Source organism: Labrus bergylta, chromosome 20, assembly GCF_963930695.1.
Source record: "Labrus bergylta chromosome 20, fLabBer1.1, whole genome shotgun sequence".
NCBI classification, from domain to species: domain Eukaryota; kingdom Metazoa; phylum Chordata; class Actinopteri; order Labriformes; family Labridae; genus Labrus; species Labrus bergylta.
In genome coordinates this window covers 17,756,956-17,779,400 of record NC_089214.1, presented here as the reverse complement: position 1 = coordinate 17,779,400, position 22,445 = coordinate 17,756,956, and the positions used below count along the sequence as shown (strand labels likewise).

The following is a 22,445-nucleotide window of genomic DNA, read 5'->3' as shown; positions in this document are numbered from 1 at the left end:
ACTTGAGATCCAGCACCCTGTTTGGTTGAACCATGATGTGGTAGGTGCAGTTGATGTTGTGGTGGTAATTGACCACGGAGAGGGCAGGGCTGCCCACTGTACCCATCGTGCTGTTGAAGAAACCACCACACGCTGTAGACACACACACACACACACACACACACACACACACACACACACAATGTGAAAGTGAGTCTTATAACTTCACTTCATAATTTGACCATAAAAAGGAGAGTGATTCTTTAATTCACATTTTCTTATGTGCATATGGCTTAAAATGCCAAATTGAACGCAGAAGATAAACTTAAATATGCAACTTCACCTTTATATTCAATAAGTTGTGCTTGAAATTCAAATAATTAACATTGTGCACATTGCTTGGTCAAACTATCTTTGATGTTTGTAAATGCCAAAATTAACATAAAATGAATGGAATAAAAATAATGTTTCTTCATGTAAGAATAACAAATAATTATAGCAATTTTCAAGTTGTTTATGGTTACGGCAAATCTTTGATGGCTATTAAAGTCAATTATATTTACTGATGTTTACTTACGTATGGCTGTGTATTCTGCCAGGAAGCCCCTGTGGGTGACCACAGAGTCAGAGTAGAAGTTAAGTAACATGGGGCCAAAGGAGGTAAACGGCCCTGGAATACTGGTACCGCACAAAGTGGCAACAGCAGGGCCACTAGAGGCCAGGTTGTAGATCTTTAGGCCATCATACAGACAGGTAGAGTGTGCTAGAAAACACAGAAACATTGTGATTTCATTTAAAGGCACAGTGCGTAAGTGTAAAGTGTATCTTTGTTTAGAAAACATTCATTTACAAATGAATTTAGAAAACATTCATTTACAAAAAGGAGACAGGCCGATATTGTGATCACAGTAAGATTCTTGAATTGCATGAAAAGTGAGATTTGGGCCAGTCATAGTCACTGTTAACTGCTGTGGAAGTTCAAATTAACAGGAAATCACAGTCAACACAGAGAACTGCCTGAAACTGCCAGGAGTTGCAAAAGGTTGACAGTATACTTTTACCAATACAAACACTTACCTTCTAATTGAAAAGTCTGAAAGGTGAGGACAACCACAGTCTGCTCTCCAACATTTATGGTGTAGTTGCAGTTGGAATTGTTAGGGTAGTCAGCTGGATAATTTGGGGAAACCACCCGGCCACTTGAAGCTGTGAAGTTTGCGCCGCATCCTGATGAAAAATGCATACAAATATTCATACTACATTTATTTATTCAATTTTCGACCCATACAAGTGTCTTTTTTTGGAGCAATTTTCTCTGCATTTGTATGGATGAAAGTCAGTTCTGTCTTTTTTTCTATAACAAAGTTTTCTTGGCTGTTTGGTTCTTACTGGTGATGAAGGAGGCTGAAAACCCTTTGCCCTGGGCTCCAGTGGCCTGGAATCGGCTTGTAATGGTATTATATGGAGCAATGACTGGGGCCGGGGCCACAGAGCCGCAGTGTGTTGACAGCAGAGCTTCAGTATTTTGGGTCTGACCAGACCATACCTACAAGAAAATGCATATTGGTTCAATTGTCGCCAAATGGACATTATTTAGGTACTTACTATTTCTAAAAGAGCGAAAAGCCAACTTTGCACATGGCTTTTTTAAACAATATGAAAAAGCAACATAACTTTATGGCACCACAATACCAAAGCATCAGGTAAATGTTTCTTAAATCAATTGAATAAACTACCTAGTTTCACTGTGATGCCTTACACCAATGATTACAATTTGAAGGACTATCTTGCAATACCCAAAATGTGTACCATTAGGCTACCACCGGCTGGATTACTTGTTACTTGTTCAGGCATATTAGCTCTTAGCTTTTGCATGCTAGCATGTTTTGCTTCTGTGGTTGGTACAAGGCAGTAGCTGTGACAGCTGTTCATACACTGATTTAGTTCCATGAAAAATTCCATCCCACGCTAATTGACTAAAGCAAATGCCCTTGGAGCAATCCAAGACACATGAACAAACCAACTTGATGTTGAGCTTTGTATTTTGGAGATTTGCTGCTGTGATTAGGAAGATTAAAGTTTAGCTTTTAGTCCAATGGTGTCAATCACTAAGATTTTGCTTTGGTTTCACTAAGTTACTAAGTGGTGTGACCGTAATAAGGAATTGCATTCTATATTTCTTTTCTAACATTTGAACTTGTGTCTCGTGTAACTTAATGCTAATACCTTGATAAAGCTGCTCTGGCAGCTCCCAGTGCTGTCTGGAATCTCAAATTCACTGTTGAAGCTCATTTCCAGGTGGTTTCCCTCATGAGCAATAATCTGCCAGGAGCACTCCACATTGGCAGGGAAGTTCTGGGGATAGTTTGGAGACTTGATTGTTCCTGTATCAGCATGGATCACTCCTCCACAGCCTGTACGAAATCAACAAATGTGACTAACCAGACAAATAAAGAACAGAAATGTTCATTTAGCGAGTGTAAACCTACCTGACGAATCAGAAGACCAGGAGGCCACAAAGCCTCCCCTTGACACACTGTGGTCTGCCAGGAAGACTACAGCAAGCTTGTTGGATCCTGACTTGATGGTTCCTGGGGAGGTCGCCCCACAGTACTGACCAATAATGGGGGAGCCAGGGGATCCACCATTGAAGATTGTGACAGAGTCCCAGGTACATTTAGAGTGGTCCTCCACGTTAAAATAGCTGAAGGTTAGCTGCAGTAAGACAAACGATATGGAAAGGACATTTTTACAGCTAAGATGCTACAAAGATGTGAAACAACCTGAGCAATATCCAAACAAACAGTGATCTCTTAATCAGCAACTTAAATTAACAGCCACACTCAAATTCTTCATATTTCATTAAGAATGTGAGGATAACTAATAATTGGACTGAGGCCATCAAAGTGTGCCCATATACTGAAAAGATCTTGTTAGCCCAAATTAAAGCTCCAATCATAGTATCCCTCTGCTTTTGCAATGTAAACCTCCCACTACTCACAATGGCAATTTGTGTGCATTAAAATGCCACTCATTAAAAAAAGATGTCTTCAGTTAGAGATGGTCCATTTTTATTTAAATACAAGATTATGTCATTCTGTAGATTGTCAGTTTGCCTTGCTATTCTTGCGGGGTAAAAACCCATAAAGACTTTACAGTATTGTGATGAGAACAAATACGTTAAAAGACAGTCCATCATCGTAAACTCCTCCATCGTAAATGTGTTGAATTTTCCAACGACGTGGCCATTGGTGCCAGGTTTATAAACTCACCGTAATTGTGTGACCTGCTGGAGCCTCTAGCAGCCAAGCACAGCGACTGGGACTTGGGTAGGTGCTGGGGTAATTAGGACTGGATAACGCCCCTCCCTCTCCTGTTTGCAATCCTCCACACTCTGCAAAATTGGATTAAACCCACAATTAGAGATGAGACAAACTTCTATCACATAGTCAAGTATATCATGATGTAGTTTCTTACCAGAGAACAAGTATTTGGCCTTGAAGCCCAGGTCTCCCTGGGAGGCATCTGTCTGGAAATGGACCCAGAGCTCTGGGGTAAAGACCACAATTGGAACTGTGGGGGTGGTCTGCCCACAAAACTTTGCCAACATTTCGCCATTTGAATCACCTGGGGGAGAAAGGTAGGAAGACAAAAACAAACAAAAACAACATAAAGTATAAATCCATCCATATTTAGGGCCCAAGCAATGAAAGGGTGAGAAAGCCCTTTTGGGACCCTTAGGCTTTTTGTTCTTTAGCCAGATTAATAGTATTTTTGGAGGCATGAACATGCCCCAAAACTCACCAAAATGTTGACCTTTTGTGAAGCATTGTGAAAAAGTGCCATTGAGATAACATACAATTTTATATTCTTAGCCTCTAACATCTAACCCAAACAAAGAGTTTTTGAACTTGAAATTAAACTGTCAGCTACGGACAACTTAAAGATCATGGTCACATTTAGACTCTCAGTACACTACTTTATGAGCAAATTATTCCAAGACTCCTGATCTGACATCTATGTGTAGTTACTTTCATTAGTGCATCCATAGCCAATGCAATCTGTGTGGAACTCACCTAAGCGAAACTGGAGGTAGTCTGAATCGCAGGTCTGGTGGTTCTCCAGGTGGATATCTTCTATCAGTACCACAATAGAAGAATTGATGTGATGATGGTTCCTGATTATCCACTCACAGTTGAGGTTGTCGCTGTAGTTGGACACGAGGTACCCAGGGGAAGTGAAGTTCCCACCGGCAGCGTTGGTCAGTTCTCCACCACATACTGAAAGATGGCAACATCAAAATGTCGGGTCACAAAGACGGCGACAGACAAATTAACAAGATAAAAAGACAGAAATGACAAATATCCAATTTAATGACAGAAACGTTGGAGAAGATTGTAAGTTTTAACCTAGCATAAATTTAGATTTGTGGACTTGAGTAACTGTAATTTCCTCAAAATGAGGGAAATAAGGACTTTCATAAGCAAAAGTCCATTTGTAAAAGTACTGTATATATCTTGTCATCTGTACACCGCAGAATGTTCAGGCACATGCAGAAATCTATTTTAACATTTTTTTCATTGGCAAAACATTCTTCTTTTTTTTTTTTGATGGATAATTTGTATTTTTTTGGCTTTAGGTGGAAGTTTAGTTTGACTTTCGTCTAAGGTATCATCAAACCTGCAGGTTCCTGAGACGAGTACGAAGCTGTAAAGCCCCCATTGGAAACAGAGGAGTCCGTGCGGAAAATGACAGTCATGGTGTTGCCGGAGGAGCGCACTTCGGTGCCTTCTGGTACGGTACCACAGAATCGTTGTAGGCGAGGGGCATCCTCAGCTAACCCATTCCTTACCTAGATGAAGAAGAAGGAGAAAAAAAACTGTCATGGAGACTAGGTTGCTGTGTCTGAAGCAAGACAGCAACAATAACAAGATCAAGTCTCCCATTTAAGTATTTGAGTAGGTTTTGTTCAGGTTTAACTGTTGAATTAAACGGTGCAGTGATAAATTAACAGTCAAAAATGACAGCATCAAATAAAAGTTCAGCATGAATCTACTTGATTTATAATGCTGTGTTGTGACAAGAATAAAAGAAAAAAAACATGCGTCACTTAAGAACTTTTCTTCACTTAGTTCCTGTAAAATCTAGAGTGAATTCAAATTCTCCTTTCTCATTTAAAAAAAGGGTCTTCATTCTCAGACACCATTACAGTTTGGAACCTGAGCGAGTTCCCTACCACCTGACTGGAATCCTTAATTCAGGGTAACTTGTTCCTAAAGTCTCCAGAAGTAGAATGGGAGTCACAGATGTTAGCTCAGTAGCTCCTCTCCTGTGGTAGAGGTGTTAAGACTCGGTCACGTCTCTATGTCAAACTTGTATGTACTTCTGCATATTTATTTCCAGCTCTGTACCGAACACGTTAAGGCAGAAAGTCGTCCACCAAGAGCCAGCTGAAGATCTAGATTTCTGCTTGATTAAGAGAGTTTACAAACCCTGGTGCCGTATTCTTAGGCATGGTGGAACACAGCCATGACCTGTGTTCTGTTGGGTAATCTAGTAATTGCTAAATATTTCATATAATTGGTTAACCAAATCACACAGAGCAATAACACACCAACACTGAATAGTGTCTAACCTTGCTGATAGGCCTGGATTTTTATCAGTTCTTGTTTTTTATTTATTTAAATCTGGTGGTTATAGCTGGTTTCAAAAAAATACTAGATATAGGTACATATTGGTAGAATGGGACTCACTTCAACGTAGTCATATGTACATGAGGTACCAGAATCTTCCAGCCGCAGATCGTTGATGGTGAGTGTTACCCGGCGACCTGGCAAAACAACTATGTCCCAGCGACACACTCGGCTGTGTGGGTAGAGGTTGGGGTAGTTGGGAGAGGAGATAGTTCCTGAAGGAGCGTTCAGCTCTCCTCCACAGACTGTTGTAGGAGGAGTGAAGCAGAGACATTTTTTAGTAGCAAAATTTGCTGTCAGCCTACAACAAAGTAAACATTTATCTGACTGAGAGTAAATACGGGGCCAAATAATGTAACACACTGAACGTGAAAATATGAATGGCAAGGTCAGACAACTAAAGAAAGGGCCAGTAACAGCCAAACTGCAAGCTGTGAGCAAAGATGAAAACGGGAAAAAGGAAACTGAATGTCATGAAACGAAAATGAAAATGATCATACCTTCAACACTGGCTTCAAATGTCAGACTGAAGCCAGCTGCATTTCCACTGGTGTCACTGACAAACCTGACGTAGGCAAAACTGTCAGACGTATCCAAGGCAGCTGGAAGGTTACTGCCACAGTGTCGGCCGAGCAGGCGCCCTACACACACACACACACACACACACACACACACACACACACACACACACACACACACACACACACACACACACACACACACACACACACACACACACACACACACACACACACACACACACACAGTTATTTCATATACAAGTATAAATTAAACTGCCATGATGTCATCCTACTTATGTGTTTGACATTTATCAAAAAAAATCAGGAACTCTTGTTCTTCCATTATTTTCGATTCCTTCTTACACTTTGGCTGTAAATGCACACAACATTTTTTTTTATGTATGTATGACATTTAACAGTGGGATACATGTAACCACAACAACATACTGTTTCAGAATTTCAATCTCTACGATGAACAATTTGTACACACAGGTAATCATGTTTAATGTTCTCAAGGTTATTTGATTAAATGTAAACGTGTGCTGGCTCTTTAGACACAAACATGTGGATGAGTGATTCTCTAGTTTCCTCACCTGAAGCGTTGTAATCTCTTATCTCCACATAGTCAGCAGTGCAGCCTTGAGTTGTCTGCAGGCTGAAGCTCTCATAAGTAAGGGTAAGGTAGTGTCCTGTGGGACCCTCCATGTACCACTCACAGTTGGAACTGTCGGGATAGTTGGAGTCTGGAAAGCCGGGACTGTGGACTGTTCCCCTCTGACCAATGTATGTACCTCCACATGTTGCTGTGAGGAATTTAAGATGCAAAATTAAAGTAGGGCCAGTGCATACCTGCAGGATATGCACTTTGCTTGTTAGGCCCAGCATGTCATAATGTACAGTAGATCCATTATCCAAAAACCAAACCCTGGGCTCAGAGGTTTGGAATAATCTTTTGAATGTATGTGATGACGGTGGTTTCTCCTACCTATTGAGTACTTTGCCTTGAAGCCTTTGTGCGTGAAGCTGGTGTCAGTTCGAAACCTGAGCAGCATCGTGGAACCTGTTGAATGTTGGGTAGATGGTCGGGTGTTGCCGCAGAGACGGGAAATCAAGTCAGCATTTGAAGTGGAGCCATCACGTACCTCCAAGTAGTCGTACATACAGCTGAGGAACACATTAATGAATACATATGTACATCAAATGTGAAGATCATTATCCCAGGGTTTCTTCAACTGGCCTATGACATGTCATTTAAAGTCTCTAAAATATCAGGGAGTTGTTACACAAACGTGTGAAGGGTTTAATTGTTAACATATAGGCTGTGCTTTTATATAAAAAGGATAGAAAACTTGCATTCTTGGCAAAACAAAATGCAGAATGTGTTCAATTTCCCCAAATTGTACAGCTGTTGTTGTTGTTGTTTAATCCATGAAGCAATGAGAAGTTTTGAATGTAAAAATGAACAGGCTCAAAGAAGAATTAGCTGCAAACCTGCTAGAGGATTCGATATAGAAATCATCCTCAAAGTCAATTTGGACAGCTTCTCCATTTGGTACAGTTATGACCCAGACACAGTCGATGTTCTGGGGGTAGTTCTGTGGATAGTTAGGTGAAGTAATAAAGCCGGGAGGATCGTTATCATTCAGCTCAATGAAGCCCCCGCAAGCTGTGGAAACAGAGAGCAAGAGAAATGATAAGGAGAGAGGAGAGAAGAGGAGCAGGAGAAGGAGAGGAGGAGAGGAGAGGAGAGGGCGTTAATACTGGATCGCCAAAAATTGTGGGTTTCTTTGGGGTTTTTTTACATTGAGAACAAAGCAACTTGTTGATTTTGCATTCTTAATATTATATAAGGCATACTTATTATAAAAGTATAAAACCTGCGTATTTACTCAAAAACCGCCTGCTTGTGCTTAGATTAGCTTTGTTTCTGCTAACAATGTGTGACTGTCTCAGATATAATGTTTTTTCTGCTTCAACTCTTCTCCTCTCACGCAGAGCTAGGGTTTCCAAACGTTCCTTAAAATACTTAATTGTTCTGAAAACCTTGAAACAAAAAGACGTGTTCCTCATGGAACCGATAAAGAAAGTCACTTTGTTCCGTATCTCGCTGCAGTCTCTCTCTCCCTCTCTCTCTCTGATACAGACAGCGACAAAGATCTCTAGCTCTCTCCTTCTATTGCACGCTCTCTCTCTCTTTCTCTCTACTGTCCTCTAATGTCTTCTTTTTATTGCTTTCAACAAAATCAAAAAGGAATAAAAGGAAGAAATACACTGCAAAAAGGAGTGGATGTTGTACCTTGACTGTGGGCTTCAAAGGTTATTTCAAAGCCACTGGCCTCAATGGTGGCGTCAGATACAAAGTGTATGAAGAGGTGATTGTCAGTAGTCTGGAGTGGAGAGGGCGGACTCGAACCACAGAGTCTTCCCCCAAGAAGTGGAGACGAACCATCCGGGCCATTTCTGAGCTGCGGAGACAGAAGTGAATGTAATAAACAGGGGCTGTAACCACAAAGCATCCTAAATACAGAAAGTTTCTCCTGGTGACAAAATTCTCAGAAAATCATCGGAATCATGATATTTTCTGAGAATTTCCCATAAAATTAAGGACTAGAGCCTAGTGCATCCGATCACTATGATTGGGCCCAATCGATTTCACTGTCCTTCCATGGCCATTATCACCAAGGCCTAGTCCACATGTAGGCGGGTACTTTTGAAAACGCAGGTTTTGGCCCTTCGTACATACGCAAACTGCTGAAAAAGGCACCTTTTGGAAAAATCCTTACAGGGTGAAGATTTTCAGAAACTCTGTTTGAGGTGTTTATGTGCAGACAGGGAGTTTTGGGCTTGTAACATCACACTGTGAGCAGGTTTCTCCTCCTTCTTTATGTGTTATAATGCGACGCTGTCACTTATACAGCAGATCAGTCGAATGTCAGACATAACCAAATGAATGCTGGTGTTAACGTTGCTAACTGGACTTTTTACAAACTTACACATACATACACAGTTGCTCTCCCACTATGTTGACGCCTGAATGGACAACTTTCTAAATGAAACGTCATTATGATGTACAGATCTTGAGTATTACATATTGTTTACCTCCACATAGTCTCCTGAGCTGCATTCTGTCCCATAGCCTTGGATTTGGAAGGGGCTCTGGAAGCTGGCAGAAACTCTAAAGCCAGGTGTCACCATCACATGCCAGCTACAGTCCTGACCAGACGGATAGTTCTGGGGGTAGTGGGGACTGCTCAGGGTTCCCCTGTCTACATGCAGGAGACCACCACAACCTGGAAATACATGTTTTATGGTTATTGTTAACTTAACATGTAGTTCAAAGTTGAAAGTAAACGTCTTCCTGCTTAAATCCCACAGCTCAATGAGTTATTTGTGTTCAAAAAAGACATTATGTTTGTCACTACACGTCTTAGTTATAACAAATTAACAATGATATCTACAGGTCTAAAATGTCCCCCAGCAGAGCACACCTAGGCTGTTTATTTAATTCTCCTCACAAGGCAAACACCCTGAAACACATTCTGTTCCTTTTGCGATATTCAATCCCTTACAAGCATTGTTGTCAGGGCTTCAACAAATGTATTTTAAATATTTGGTTACTGTCCTGCATTGAAGTGAGTGACAAGGCCTTGCCCCAGAAGAAGAACTTAAGTCTTTCAAAGTATTTCCACTCATTTAACTAAAATCTTCAGAGACAAATAAATGGTGATTCAAATATTGAATGATTCATTTGCATAACGGAGGTTGGTGTTATAATGACTGTGCAGGGTTTGCTACTATGTGATATATTTTCATGGGTCCCAGAATATGGAGAGACACCCCTGCCCATTGCGATAGCTATCTTCTGGATATGATGTTTAAAAAAAAAAAAAATGACTCATGTAATGACTCATGGGCTGAACTCTTTCCTGGTGTGAGTGAGTGAGTGAGTGCTTCATGTTTTCCCGCTGTGAAATCATCAAGTTCACGAAGGCTCTGATGGGACTTTACAAGGACAAAGATATATGTGATTGACTGGCCCTCCACCAAATGTAAATACATGTTTGAGGGAAAAGTCCAGTAAGTAATATGTTGCCTCGGTTATTACTTTTGTGGTGATTTAAAACATGTTGTCTGTGTTTTTTAGTAAAATCTTCACAAAGCATGAATATTTGTTTTTTTTTAACTTTAAATTGTTTAGATACAGACTATAATGAAAGGAGGTGGGCTTATTTCTCATTATATAAAGGCACATTTTGTTTCAAGGCAATGTGTGGGGTCATGATAGTGTGTCCCATTACTCGTTTTTTTGTATACCATCACATCACCTCATGGACTCATGCACTCCTATATTGCATACCAGTGCTTAGGGTTTAGAGTGGACATTGGAACTGGGCCATCATGTGCTTTGTTTTTCCATTAGGTATTCTCCATCTGCCCTGATTGAGTATAAAAACAATGATTGTGGTGCAGAAGTTAAGGCTCTTTCCCTTGGCTTTAGTTTATTCATGTTTTACCTCTTCCATGAAGATCCTTCTAGATACTATTTATGGATTACACAAAGACATACATGAATGTGGTCTGTCTATGATTGATGGATGTTTTTGTTAAAAGCAAATGTAAACAGAGAGAGTGCTTCTGGTGCACTACCTTTGGAGTAGGATGCATTAAAACCTCTTCCACTAACGATGCTGTCTGAGGAGAAGTGAATGTACATGGAGTCTCCTGTTGAGTGAAGAGAACCTGGAGGATCCCGACCACACACGCTGGCAAGAACTGGGGAGAGACTTGATGCCCCTGAGAACGAAAAAAAACAAAAAAAAACTCACAAACATGAACCAAAAAGATATCACAAATGGAAAGAAATGCACACATACATAAGCATCATCTTCATAAAACACATGTCAAGCAATTAAGCAGAAAAGCCTTTAGATTAAAATGTCCTCAAGTTAATAAAACACATTTCAATCAGGTGTATCCAAACATTTGACTGGTACTGTATATGTTTATGTCTTACCGTCTCTGATGACAAGGCTGTCAAAGTAGCAGGTGGGGTAGTCCTCCATATCCAGAGACAGGATGTTAAACTCTACAGTTGAGTCTGGAGAGCGTATCAGCCAGGTACACTCTTGGTTTTCAGGATAGTAATCAGGCCAGCCAGGAGAGAAAAGGAAGCCAGGAGTCTCCCCTGGCATTAGCAATCCCCCACAGTCACCTGACACATGCAACAGAAGAGCATGAAGTCATGAGAAGTCAGCCATGAGATCATTTATTTTCTTACATACATACACACATTACTGCAAGACTTAAAGGGATATTTATTTTTTGGTCAGACCTGGTGTGATAGTGGGTGGGGGTCCAGAGTCCTGGACAGCAGTCCATTCCACAAGAAAGCCTCGTCCTCCCACCACTGTATCTGACGTGAACTGCAGCGTTACAGCGCTTCCAGAACTTCTAAGAGGAGGGGGCAGGGCCAAACCACAGAACGTCCCAATGGGGTAGTAATGGACACTAGGCCCATCAAATATCTGGAAGGAAGCAAAGGGATGAGGTACATTTTTATTAAGGGACACCGATTTGAGCTCTCATTGCCACCACCTGGCTCTCACTGTCAAACAAAATATTGGAATTACTCGACGCCGCGATTGTGACATCATACAATCTTACTTTGAGATGGTCGTAGTAGCAGTCATACAGGTCCTCTATGTCTATGTCCAAGAAGCGAATCTGGACGAAGCTGTCTCCCTCCACAGTTATGGTCCAGCGGTAGTGGGAATTCATGGGATATGTTCTGGGATACAGTGGGGATGCTATCTGCCCAAACTCCCCTGTCACGTCGTTACCATACACTAAGAGAAAAGGGAAAAGACGGCGTTGGATTCATGCATTTCTCTCTACATTATTTGAGGGATTTCTGAAATGTTATCAAGGAATAGATGAAGAAAAATGGTTTGCTGTACAAATGTTAAACCTGGAGCTAGATTGTCAGGGTTGGTATAAAGAGAGTTGGCTGTAGGTCCCTCGCCTTTCTCACAGAGTTAAAAAAAATTTTTGGTTTTGTTCTCTAGTTTTAACACTTAATTAATTGTTTTATCCTAACATGTATTAAGGAAGTACATGTGCTATAATGCTGCAGCATCATGTTTGCTAAGTCATGTTTTTTGTACAACTTGATCAACAACCTTCAGTAGCTTATAAAAAACACTTTTTTGGACTCTGGTATGTACATTTTCATCTAACCCTAAAATTCAATAAGATACTGATGACATATTTATTGTTAAAGAAACTAACTGTAGAAAAAACTATTACTGTTCATTTGAAGGTAGGCTATGCAATTTATTTTGGATGCACTTTTGGTTGAAATTCACCTCGAATCCCAACAGCTCGTCTAAACTGTAATCATTTCATTTCATTAGGACCAAATACAATGTAAGGTACTCCTGCCTGTCTACCTACACACCTTCCCCGCATGCTCTCTTCCTGTGAACCTGTTGCACATTATTTAAATCTTCTACAAGCTAAATATAGCTAGCTAGTTTCACAGAAATGGCATGGAAAATGTATAGCCACAAGGTGCAAGTAGTTACAATAGCGCATACACTACTCTAATATAAATGTTCTGATTTCTGCACACAGAAATACTCACAGTGTGAAAAGGTGGCTCTGAATCCTGCTCCGCTGACAGATGCGTCAGAGACAAACTTAACCCACAAGATGTGACCAATCACAGAGGTGTAGTTGGAGGGAAGCGAGTTTCCACAGAAGCGCCCAACAAGAGTCCCAGTAGAGTTGCCTTCTCTGATTTCCAGGTAGTCATTTTGGCAGCCATTGTCTCCCTGAAGACTAAAGATACTAAACAAAACACAAGGAGGCTAATATTAACACATGTTCATATGGTATCATCAGCCATATAGGCACTAAAACAAGTGTGAAACATGCAAATGCTTGAACAGGGAATGTTGTCATCTCTTAATAACAACTGCACATAAAGCCCAATAGGGTTTTTTAAAACCCATTTCCAGTAAATTCAAATAAGCTTAAAAGAGGCCAGCAAGACCGGGTGGGAGGGGGGAAAGAAAAAGTCCTAAAATTAAGCAAAAATAAGATTATTTTTAGGAATGACCAGAAAATGAATCAGTAAAATAAAGCTAACATTGAAAATAGTTGTTTTTGTTTTATAACCTTAAAGAGATGGTTATTTTCTAAGAATCTTACATTAATCTATTTTTGAGGACTTGCTTATTCTCTCTATTGTTTTCTGTTGTAAACAGAATAATTCAAAGACTTCTGCACTGCTGGCTGTTTAAAACAAATCATCCAAAGACAGCACCATCGGCTCTGGGACACTGAAGACGGTCAAGGGTTGTGGGATACAGAAAAAGCAAAGACTCTCCGCGCTGAGATTTACGCACATAAATGAGAGCTGCAGACGGTTCCCTGGTGAGCTCCTGATGGTCCACACACACTCCACATTGGGAGGGTAGGCGTCTGGATAGTTGGGACTGTTGAATGCACCACTTTCCATCACCAGATCTCCTCCGCAGCCTTAGCAGAAAAGAATGAGCTTTCTTGAGATCTTGTGACAAGGAAAATAATGACTTGAACAGTGTTTGTGTCTCCAGTTAATACTTTGAGCAGTATGTCACAGTGCAGCTTACTGGAGGTGGATGCTGAGTAGGTGGCTCTGAATCCTTTTTTGGAGACAGAGTAGTCGGAGATGAAGTTGACCACCAGAGAGTTACTGAAGGATGTAACTGGATGAGGTATTTCAGAGCCACAGTAGGTACCTGACAAAAATGTCACATGTTTTTATGAGGCTTTTAACAAAACAACCTAACATAGAAGATATTAGAGGAATAAGAAACCCTGCAACGCTCTTCTTGTTTCCTTTCTCTCACACAGGCACACAATCACACCCACACACAAGCAGTACAACTACCTATGGAAGGTGCCTGGTAGTTGTCTCCATCCAGGATATTCACAGAGTCATGGGTGCAGTCTGAGTTGATCATCTCCACCTCAAAGTCAGTGAATGACAGGGTCACATGGTTGACTGACCAAAGAGAGACAAATCAAAGGTTTAAAGTACACATTTTTTTTTATACAACATTCTAAAGGTTGTCTAGTACGGGCCACTGACTGACAAAACTCACATGGTTCCTGTGCTTTGATGATCCAACTACAGTTCAGATTAGGCGGGTACAGAGCTGGGTACCGTGGTGATGCAATAGCCCCTCCCAAATCGTCTGTTATGATGGTTGCACCACAAGCTGGAGAAATGAAAAAAAAAAAAAACGACACAGTCAGCTTCTCCCTCAAGATAACGGTTAAGCTGTTTAACTCAGACTTTGGATTATGGATTTCTTTCTTTTAAGCCCTCCTATATAATTTTCATCAACCTCAAATTAAGAAATAACCAGGGGATTTAGACTGCTCCCTAAGAAATTGTCATTTATATACAATAATAATTATCTTGTGATTTGGTACTGTGGTGATAAAAAAGGATTATGGATCCATTGGTTTGGCAGAGCATAAACAAGTATTTAAAAGGATTGACAGATTTAATATTTCATCCATGTTTCATGATTTTAACGGAGAGGTTGAAGAAACCCACCCTCAGAGAAGCGAGCACTGAAACCACGGTGGCTGTTACTGGAGTCAGACCTAAAGCGGACATAGATGGTACTCTGTGTTGAGGTGATGGCTGGAGGAGCACTGGTGCCACACACCCGGGCAAGCAGAGGAGCAGACATGGTTGGACCATCATGGATCTGAGTGGTTGAAACACATGGATACAGAAAGGTTATGTATCTTAAAAGGTAAAGAATGTGCTCATGTGCTTGACTGACAATCAACTTAGCCACCAATAGACCAATACATAGAACACACAAGCAAGGCAATGAACAAGGTGTCTGCCAGCCCATGAGAAGCAGTGCAGCTTAGGTTCCCAAAGTTCAAACTAAGGCAGCTACTAATTACAGCTTATTTTTGCAGGATTCTATGTCGTCTATATATTAGTGTATATATTAGACTTTTCTAGCGTCCACGATATCATGAAACCTCATGGGATTTATAATTATTTCGGCAAAACGACAAAGTATCAGTAGGTACAGCAAATAATTTGCTATATAAAGTATGGCTGTCACTAAAAGTTAAATATTCAGAGATCTTGAAGAACACCATTGTTGCATGACCCTACATCCCCTGTCTTTTTACAGTTTTACATGGAAATTAGTATGTAGCCCAGAGTATGTTTCTCTGAGAACCTCACATCCAGACATCTAAATGATCCTTGCAAGAAACCTAACACAACACTGTGAATTTGTATTTTGGGTGTAATTCCGATACTGAACACTGGGTGGAGTCTTGACTTGTGCTATGCATAAAGCCAAGGCTCCAGGTAATTGGATTCAGGTGACCAGGTGATTCAGGTGATCAAAACCAAGCATTTTGGCTCCTACAGGATCAACCACGCCTCCTCACTAAGAGCTCTGAGTTGAGCTCTGAGAATGTTTGTACATCTCTCCTAAGCAAGAACTCGTAGTTAAAAAAAAAAGGAAGCTATGCTCTCAGAGTATTCTCAGAATGTATTTGAATACAGGCCCAGCTTGATTGCAAATCAGAAGAAACAAAAAAATGACAAGGTAAAATGTTTTTCATAAAAAAGTGTTGAAATCAGTCACTCACCGCCACATAGTCCCAAATGCAGTCACTATGTTGTTCGATATCCAGGTCAGAGAAGTTGAATAACACACGGTGGTTTTGATCCACACTGATCACCCAGGAACAGTCCACATTGTTGGGATAGCTGCTTGGATACAAAGGAGAATGGATCTCCCCTGATGGAGCTGTGATGGGGCCTCCACAGCCTGCATGAAGAAACACAGGTGATTAGACTTTACTAAGAAGTATATTGTAGGTGCTGGTTTTAAGTGCAGAGCTTGTCTCTGATTATTTTTTAAATAATATAACAAAATCAGTATGAGATGATGGTAATGATGGCAGCTACAGTTTCCTTAACCCGTTTAAATTTGGCTTACAAAAAATTCTTCTCGCTAAATAAAGAAAAATCGCTTTAGGCCATTCTGAAAAATTACCCGACTGATTACGTTCCTCTATCGGTCATTTGCATGATGTTTGGCTTAATTTCTTGTATCAACTTGTAACTTAACTTTTCTTATGTACATGAGAAGTCACCCTATGTTGATAATCCCTTTCCAAAAATATACCCATACAGTCCATAACCTTCCCTATTCTGTTGTATATTGGTACAGAGGTCTCACAAAGGGGAATCGATAAGTGAAGTCCACTCACCTCCCTGGACTTCAACCCAGCTTGCATTAAAACCTCTACCACTGACATAGGCATCAGACTTGAAACGCACAGTGAGCTGGTTGCCAGTGCTCGAGACTTGCATTGGGCTTGATGTAGTGGTGCAGAGCTGAGCCAGTCGAGGGGCCAATAAGTCCGGACCACCAAACACCTGAAGGAAAGTCAAAGGTTATTGTCAAAAGGCAATTAACCATCTGAAATATAACTGATGCTGAATGGCCACAAGCTAGCCAAGTAAATGGCTTAGAGGTCAATAACTTTTTTAAAACCAGGGTACCAAAATCATTACCAAATGCAAATTCTTTGAAAGCCACTTTAAGAGGATAAAAATCCAATTTAGGAAAGTTAGTCATAAACTATGACCTATGACCCTTTGACTATATGACTATATGACTATATGACCATATGACCCTTTAGCCTTTAAGAACTAATCCTCTGTTCTGATTTTACAAACTAAAGCAATGTTGCAATGATCACATAATTTTTTTTTATTTTTTTTGTGAACTATTCATTGAACAAAGTCTAACAGAGAGATGATCAATATCTTACTTCCAGCACATCATAGCTGCAGTCTTGGTGAAACTCCACATCAAACTCATGGATGGTAATGGTCAGGCTGCTGCCATATGATGCGGTGATATACCAGATACACTCACGGTTTTCTGGATACCTATTTGGGTAGCCTGGGCTGTTGAAGGAGCCACTGGGACCAGAGAGCTCCCCACCACAACCTACATGGAGAGGGGACTTTAGTGTCAGTATCAAGATGCATCATCATGATGAACCCTGCTGTAAGAGACTGCTGCTGTTTAACTGTGACCATTGAGGTGGATAGCTACCACTATACCATCTTCTGGATCTCTTTGAGTAATGCAGGAAAAACAACCCCCCTTTACATTTTATATATCAAGCTATATATAATTTAGTTTTTGCTGAACCAGCACTTCATTGTTTTGGTTAAAGACAATTAAAGGACACCTTTGACATTCTTGGATTGAAGACCGTTCTGTACTCTTTATTTTTCATGGACTGAGAAAAGACTCATTGGATTGAAAATAAATGTACTATCTTTTCAGGTAGAATTTATAATTGGATTTATGTAAGACATCAGGTTCAATGCCAGAGGCAAGTTATTAATTATGTTATGTCCATACAGCGTTCATTTTTAATTCATGTGTGTTTTATTACAAAACCAAGGTGAAAAGGTAATTTGCATTCATCTGCACTTATACTAAGGACTTGGGATTTATTTGATGGAGGTGTAAGTTTCATTTTTTATCAGGCTGAGGCTGGTTATTTGAAATGTTATTAGGTTGACTGTACGTAAGAATTGGAAAATAAACAGGATTGGTTGGAAACTGCTATCTGAACTCTGAATTAGTTCTGCTCATTGATTACAACTATTGTAAGTAGAAAAAAAAGGCGACTGAACAGGAAATGACACACAAAAAAAAACTGACATCAAACAATAAAGATTGTTCTGTTGATCTGATCTCACCAATAAAATTTTTTTTTTTTTTAAATCTTACCGTTTTGGGACCACATCATCTGGAAGCCAGACAATGACACAGAGGAGTCTGATCTGAACACCACGGTGAGGGCTGAGCTCGTGGTGCCGTTGGCTGGAGGGGGGTTGTACCCACAGTATGTGCCAATCAGAGGGGCTTGTGCGTTAGGTCCATTATAAAGCTAGGACAACAATATAGTAGAGAGGGGTATTAGTAAGCGTTACAAAAAACAATTCCCTTCATTTGGGCTGACAAAAATAACATTTAGAGAAGACAAATTAAGTATTGCCTACATCTATGGTTTGTAACATGACAAAGACAGTTATGATTAGTGGAGTTAATTTTGTGCACTATGACTTGGGAGGTTGACAGTTGCTAGAACAGACCACAAGAAAAGAGGAAAGTCCCTCTCTTTTTGGACCCTCTTCAAACATAAACCAGCACAAAGATTAACCCCTGTACTGAAGGAAGGCTGGAGATGTCCTTGAATAATGTCTGATATCAATCCAACTTAGAAACCATTAAACCTGCTTATGCATTCTTAAAAAGCAAAACAAGACCCGAAGAACTCCGAGACTGGCACAACTCTCTGGGGCTAACTACAAGCACATATGAAGGTGATACTCTGAAACCCCCCAGTTATATGAGAGAGAGAGAGAGAGAGAGAAGAAAAAAACTGTTCAACCCAGGTGTAGTGGGCACAGTGAGTGTGGAATTTGGATCCAATATTGTTGAATAATTTTTATCTATGTACCTTTACGTAGTCATAATAACAACTACTGCCCTCCATCTGGAAGGCATTAAATGTGTAGTTGATGGTGTTTCCACTGGTGGCCTGGATGGTCCAGCTGCACAGCGAGTTGGCTGGGTAGTTGTTGGGGAAGTTCAGTGACTCCACCATTCCTGAGTGTCGGCCTGAGATGAGCACCCCATTGCAGTCTAAAAACAAACACAGTCAATTAAATGAAATTGTTGGATTAATATATGTTTGTATATCTATAATCCTAAATATAAATATATGTGTACGTTTATTTATATATTTAATCTCGCACTATGGAGATGTGCCCAGGGTAGGGTCCCATTGTTAATTACAAAAATGATCCCCCCCCTCCCCCCTCCCCCTTTCTCATACTTGATGTGTATGATGCAAGGAATCCTCCAGTGCTGACGCTGCTGTCAGTGCGTAGTTTGACGTAGAGCTGGTTGCTTGAAGAGTTGATGGGGACGGGCGCCTGACTGCCACACAGTCTGGCAAGCTCTGGAGCACTTGTACTGTTGCCATCATACACCTGAACACACACAAATTCATGTTTAGTAAATCAAGCACAAAGTAAGCGACATAAAAAACACTCCTGGTCAATTGCTTATAGAAGATAGATCAAAAAAATGAAAATGATATGAATCCTTTCAGTGATCCAGATGTTAGTACATTTATTTTGCTTTTTTTTTGTTCTGTTGGTTCTTTTTTTGTTCTTATTCAAAGTAACTTTGTATTTCCATTTAATTTTGAAATTGTGCCAAAATTTCACCTCATAACAAGGGAACTTTGCTCTCATATTTTTTTTTAAATCTAATGACATCACCGCTTGATATATATTATAATTGTTTTATTAAACATGAATTTGTTGGAATTAATGTTTGCTACATGTACCTATCCAACTCCTAATTAATAATCTGCTCTGCTCTAAGTTTGAGGTTTTCTCTGCTTTTCTTCAGGTGCCTCTGGAGTTACAAATGAAATTCCAGTTCAATATGATACAGTAAATTAAATCTGTAAAGGACAAACAGCTGTGTAATGCATCCATATGCTGTTGGTACTCACAGCTAAGTAATCAAAGGAACAGGAAGTGCTGGACTCCAGGTGGAAATTAGAGAAAGTGAGAAGGATGTTGCTGCCCTGGCTGATCCTGATGTTCCAGTAGCACTCAGTGTTTGGGTGGTATGGCAGGGGGTAGTTAGGTGAGGAAAACCCTCCAGATGCAGTTGTCAACATCCCTCCACAGCCTTGTGAAAAAAAACAAATCAGAGGGACAGGCCCAAAAAAAAGAAAAACTATCATTGAAAGTATATCAGCCACTTACCAGTCTGTGTGCCATCCCAATGCGCGTTGAACCCTGATCGCGTAACGATGTAATCAGATCGGAATTTTACCCAAAGACGATTACTATGGGATACCAGGACTGGAGGTCCCTGATCCCCACAGAACTTGCCAATCAAAGGGGATGTCTCATAGCCACCATCCCTGCGAAAGAGATGTGGAAATTGACAATGTCAGTGCTCAAATTTCATAAAGAAAGACAGATGTTTCACCACATACAGACACCTTTAACAATCAAAACATAGGTATTCTGGTATCCAATAAATAAAGGTATTTATATAACCACAACCTGGCTGATACAAATCTGGCCATAGATGTATGTTGCATGGTAAACTGTGGATTGTCATTTGGGTTTAAGGATCTTTTAAATTGTATTTTTCAGATGGAATGATATAGCCACTTTCAGCTGTTCAAGCTGTAAGTGGGTTTCAGGCTGTGACTATGCTTACAGATAAAACAGTTTCACTTCTCCAAAAGCTGCCAAACTCTACCACCGAAATTCTTCCCATACCTGATCTCCACAAAGTCAAAGCTGCAAGAGGGAGGGGAGCCCTCCAGGTCAAAGTTGGTGAAGTTCAGCATAATCTGCATGTTGACCTGCACAATGATCTTGAAGACACACTCTCTATTAGTGGGATAGTAGCTAGGGAAGTTGGGTGAAAAGAAGGATCCTGTAGGGGAGGTGAAGGTCTCACTACAGTCTAGAGAGAGAGACATAATTTAACAGAAGGTTAGAAACAGAACCTTTTTATTATAACAACAACTTTTTGTTTTGTCCAAATAAATAAAAAGTACATTTGTGGAGTGAACTTTTTAAAACACTATCAGATATTATGTTTGGATTATTTTGGACCCTGTCATACGCCTTGTGCAGAGCATCTTGAGGAGTCTTTCCTATTTTCCACCAGTGGCTGGAACTGTGACAGCACTATGGCTACACATGAGAGCTGTCACAGTTCTGGTACACTCCCTGCTTTCCTCCTACTTTCATTAACCAATAAGTGATGATTCACTTTGAGTAGGAGTGTATTTAGCTTTTTCAAATCTGTACCTGAACTGTTTGACTCTGAGTAAGACACAATAATAAAAATTATATTTTGTGTATGTCTAATGTCCAGATCTCCATTTGTGGAGTGGCTGAAGAGCAAGAGTTTCCTTCTATGAAACCAATGAGTGTATCAGCCCTCATTCCCTTTAAGAGCTAGGTGCACCTGTATGCCTCTGCATTGGTAATTAAATATAGCAGTGAATCCCAAGCTTGTCAGTTCTAATCCTGTTGTCTGTTGATCGGTTATTTAACGGATGTGTACCTGTGGTGGCATTAATGGAGACATAGCTGGCAGAGAATCCCTCAGAGCCCAAATTTGAGTCGGACACAAACAGCAAGGAAAGCTGGTTGTCTGTGCTGGTGATCGATGGAGGCACTGAACGCCCACAATACCTGCAACAAATCACCCGAATCCATTAAGTCACCAAGTACAACCACACATACAGACAAAGATGAAGATAGATAAAGCATCATGTACCTTCCAATCTTGGTTCCAGTATGCACAGTGCCATTATCATACACCTCCACGTAGTCGTAGTTGCAGTTACTGTGGTACTCCAAGTTGAAGGAGTCAAATGTCAGCCGGATTATGTTGCCCGGGGTAACATTGATGTACCAGGTGCAGTTGGCACCATGTGGGTATTGTGTGGGATGGCCAGGGCTTGTGATGACGCCTGAAGGACTGGTCAGAGTGTCACCACAGCCTGATGCAGGAAAACAAGAATAACATATCAACTTTAGAGATTGGCAGAGCTTTAAGACGCTCTTTAGTAGCCTAAGAAGACAAGTGTTAAAAAAAGAAAAAGTTCAACTAAATTCAAAGGAGCTTGTCACGTCAAGAACAGCATGTTCAGTTTGTGAAAGGTTCCAGTAAGGTTTTCTTTTTAATGTATTCTGTGTGTTAATTCAGAGTACACCTTACTACATTTAGAGCAACTCAACTGCACACAAGCATAAAATAGCAACAGAAGTACCAATAGTCATAATGGAGAACAGCTAAGTTATTATGAGGATATATATATGTATGGATAATGATACAACTCTTACCCTCCAGGGCTGAGTCATAAGCTGCTTCAAAGCCATGGTTGGTGACAGAGGCGTCAGTTTTGAAATAGATATACATCGACCTCTGAGTTGACTGAAGCCTGGGGGGAATATCCACACCACAAAATGTTCCAAGCAGAGGAGAGCTAGAGGTCGAGCCATCCCTGACCTGGAAGATGATGGAAAAAAATGCAGCATATAACTGATCTATATGTTCCCTCTAAT

The 22,445-nt window shown here is 40.5% G+C and overlaps 1 protein-coding gene across 1 annotated transcript in view; it reads right to left on the bottom strand.

The window, feature by feature from the left end:
- Window positions 1–22,445, bottom strand: part of cubn (cubilin (intrinsic factor-cobalamin receptor)) — a 46,776-nt gene that overhangs the window by 7,736 nt on the left and 16,595 nt on the right. The window contains exons 20-58 of the mRNA XM_029278190.2: window positions 22,224–22,389; window positions 21,655–21,880; window positions 21,439–21,569; window positions 20,640–20,829; window positions 20,112–20,272; window positions 19,853–20,034; window positions 19,163–19,319; window positions 18,785–18,969; window positions 18,052–18,211; window positions 17,072–17,253; window positions 16,505–16,673; window positions 15,878–16,059; window positions 14,805–14,961; window positions 14,344–14,460; window positions 14,130–14,243; window positions 13,849–13,977; window positions 13,603–13,735; window positions 12,837–13,042; window positions 11,858–12,039; window positions 11,526–11,718; window positions 11,208–11,405; window positions 10,841–10,987; window positions 9,293–9,483; window positions 8,490–8,658; window positions 7,685–7,859; window positions 7,179–7,357; window positions 6,787–6,996; window positions 6,173–6,313; window positions 5,733–5,917; window positions 4,660–4,831; window positions 4,056–4,259; window positions 3,457–3,606; window positions 3,252–3,373; window positions 2,469–2,694; window positions 2,206–2,393; window positions 1,369–1,525; window positions 1,057–1,206; window positions 557–742; window positions 3–132 (exon numbers count right to left, since the gene is read on the bottom strand). Coding sequence (XP_029134023.2) covers window positions 3–132; window positions 557–742; window positions 1,057–1,206; window positions 1,369–1,525; window positions 2,206–2,393; window positions 2,469–2,694; window positions 3,252–3,373; window positions 3,457–3,606; window positions 4,056–4,259; window positions 4,660–4,831; window positions 5,733–5,917; window positions 6,173–6,313; window positions 6,787–6,996; window positions 7,179–7,357; window positions 7,685–7,859; window positions 8,490–8,658; window positions 9,293–9,483; window positions 10,841–10,987; window positions 11,208–11,405; window positions 11,526–11,718; window positions 11,858–12,039; window positions 12,837–13,042; window positions 13,603–13,735; window positions 13,849–13,977; window positions 14,130–14,243; window positions 14,344–14,460; window positions 14,805–14,961; window positions 15,878–16,059; window positions 16,505–16,673; window positions 17,072–17,253; window positions 18,052–18,211; window positions 18,785–18,969; window positions 19,163–19,319; window positions 19,853–20,034; window positions 20,112–20,272; window positions 20,640–20,829; window positions 21,439–21,569; window positions 21,655–21,880; window positions 22,224–22,389 — 6,602 coding nt within the window. The remainder of the gene's footprint in view (window positions 1–2; window positions 133–556; window positions 743–1,056; window positions 1,207–1,368; window positions 1,526–2,205; window positions 2,394–2,468; window positions 2,695–3,251; window positions 3,374–3,456; window positions 3,607–4,055; window positions 4,260–4,659; window positions 4,832–5,732; window positions 5,918–6,172; window positions 6,314–6,786; window positions 6,997–7,178; window positions 7,358–7,684; window positions 7,860–8,489; window positions 8,659–9,292; window positions 9,484–10,840; window positions 10,988–11,207; window positions 11,406–11,525; window positions 11,719–11,857; window positions 12,040–12,836; window positions 13,043–13,602; window positions 13,736–13,848; window positions 13,978–14,129; window positions 14,244–14,343; window positions 14,461–14,804; window positions 14,962–15,877; window positions 16,060–16,504; window positions 16,674–17,071; window positions 17,254–18,051; window positions 18,212–18,784; window positions 18,970–19,162; window positions 19,320–19,852; window positions 20,035–20,111; window positions 20,273–20,639; window positions 20,830–21,438; window positions 21,570–21,654; window positions 21,881–22,223; window positions 22,390–22,445) is intronic.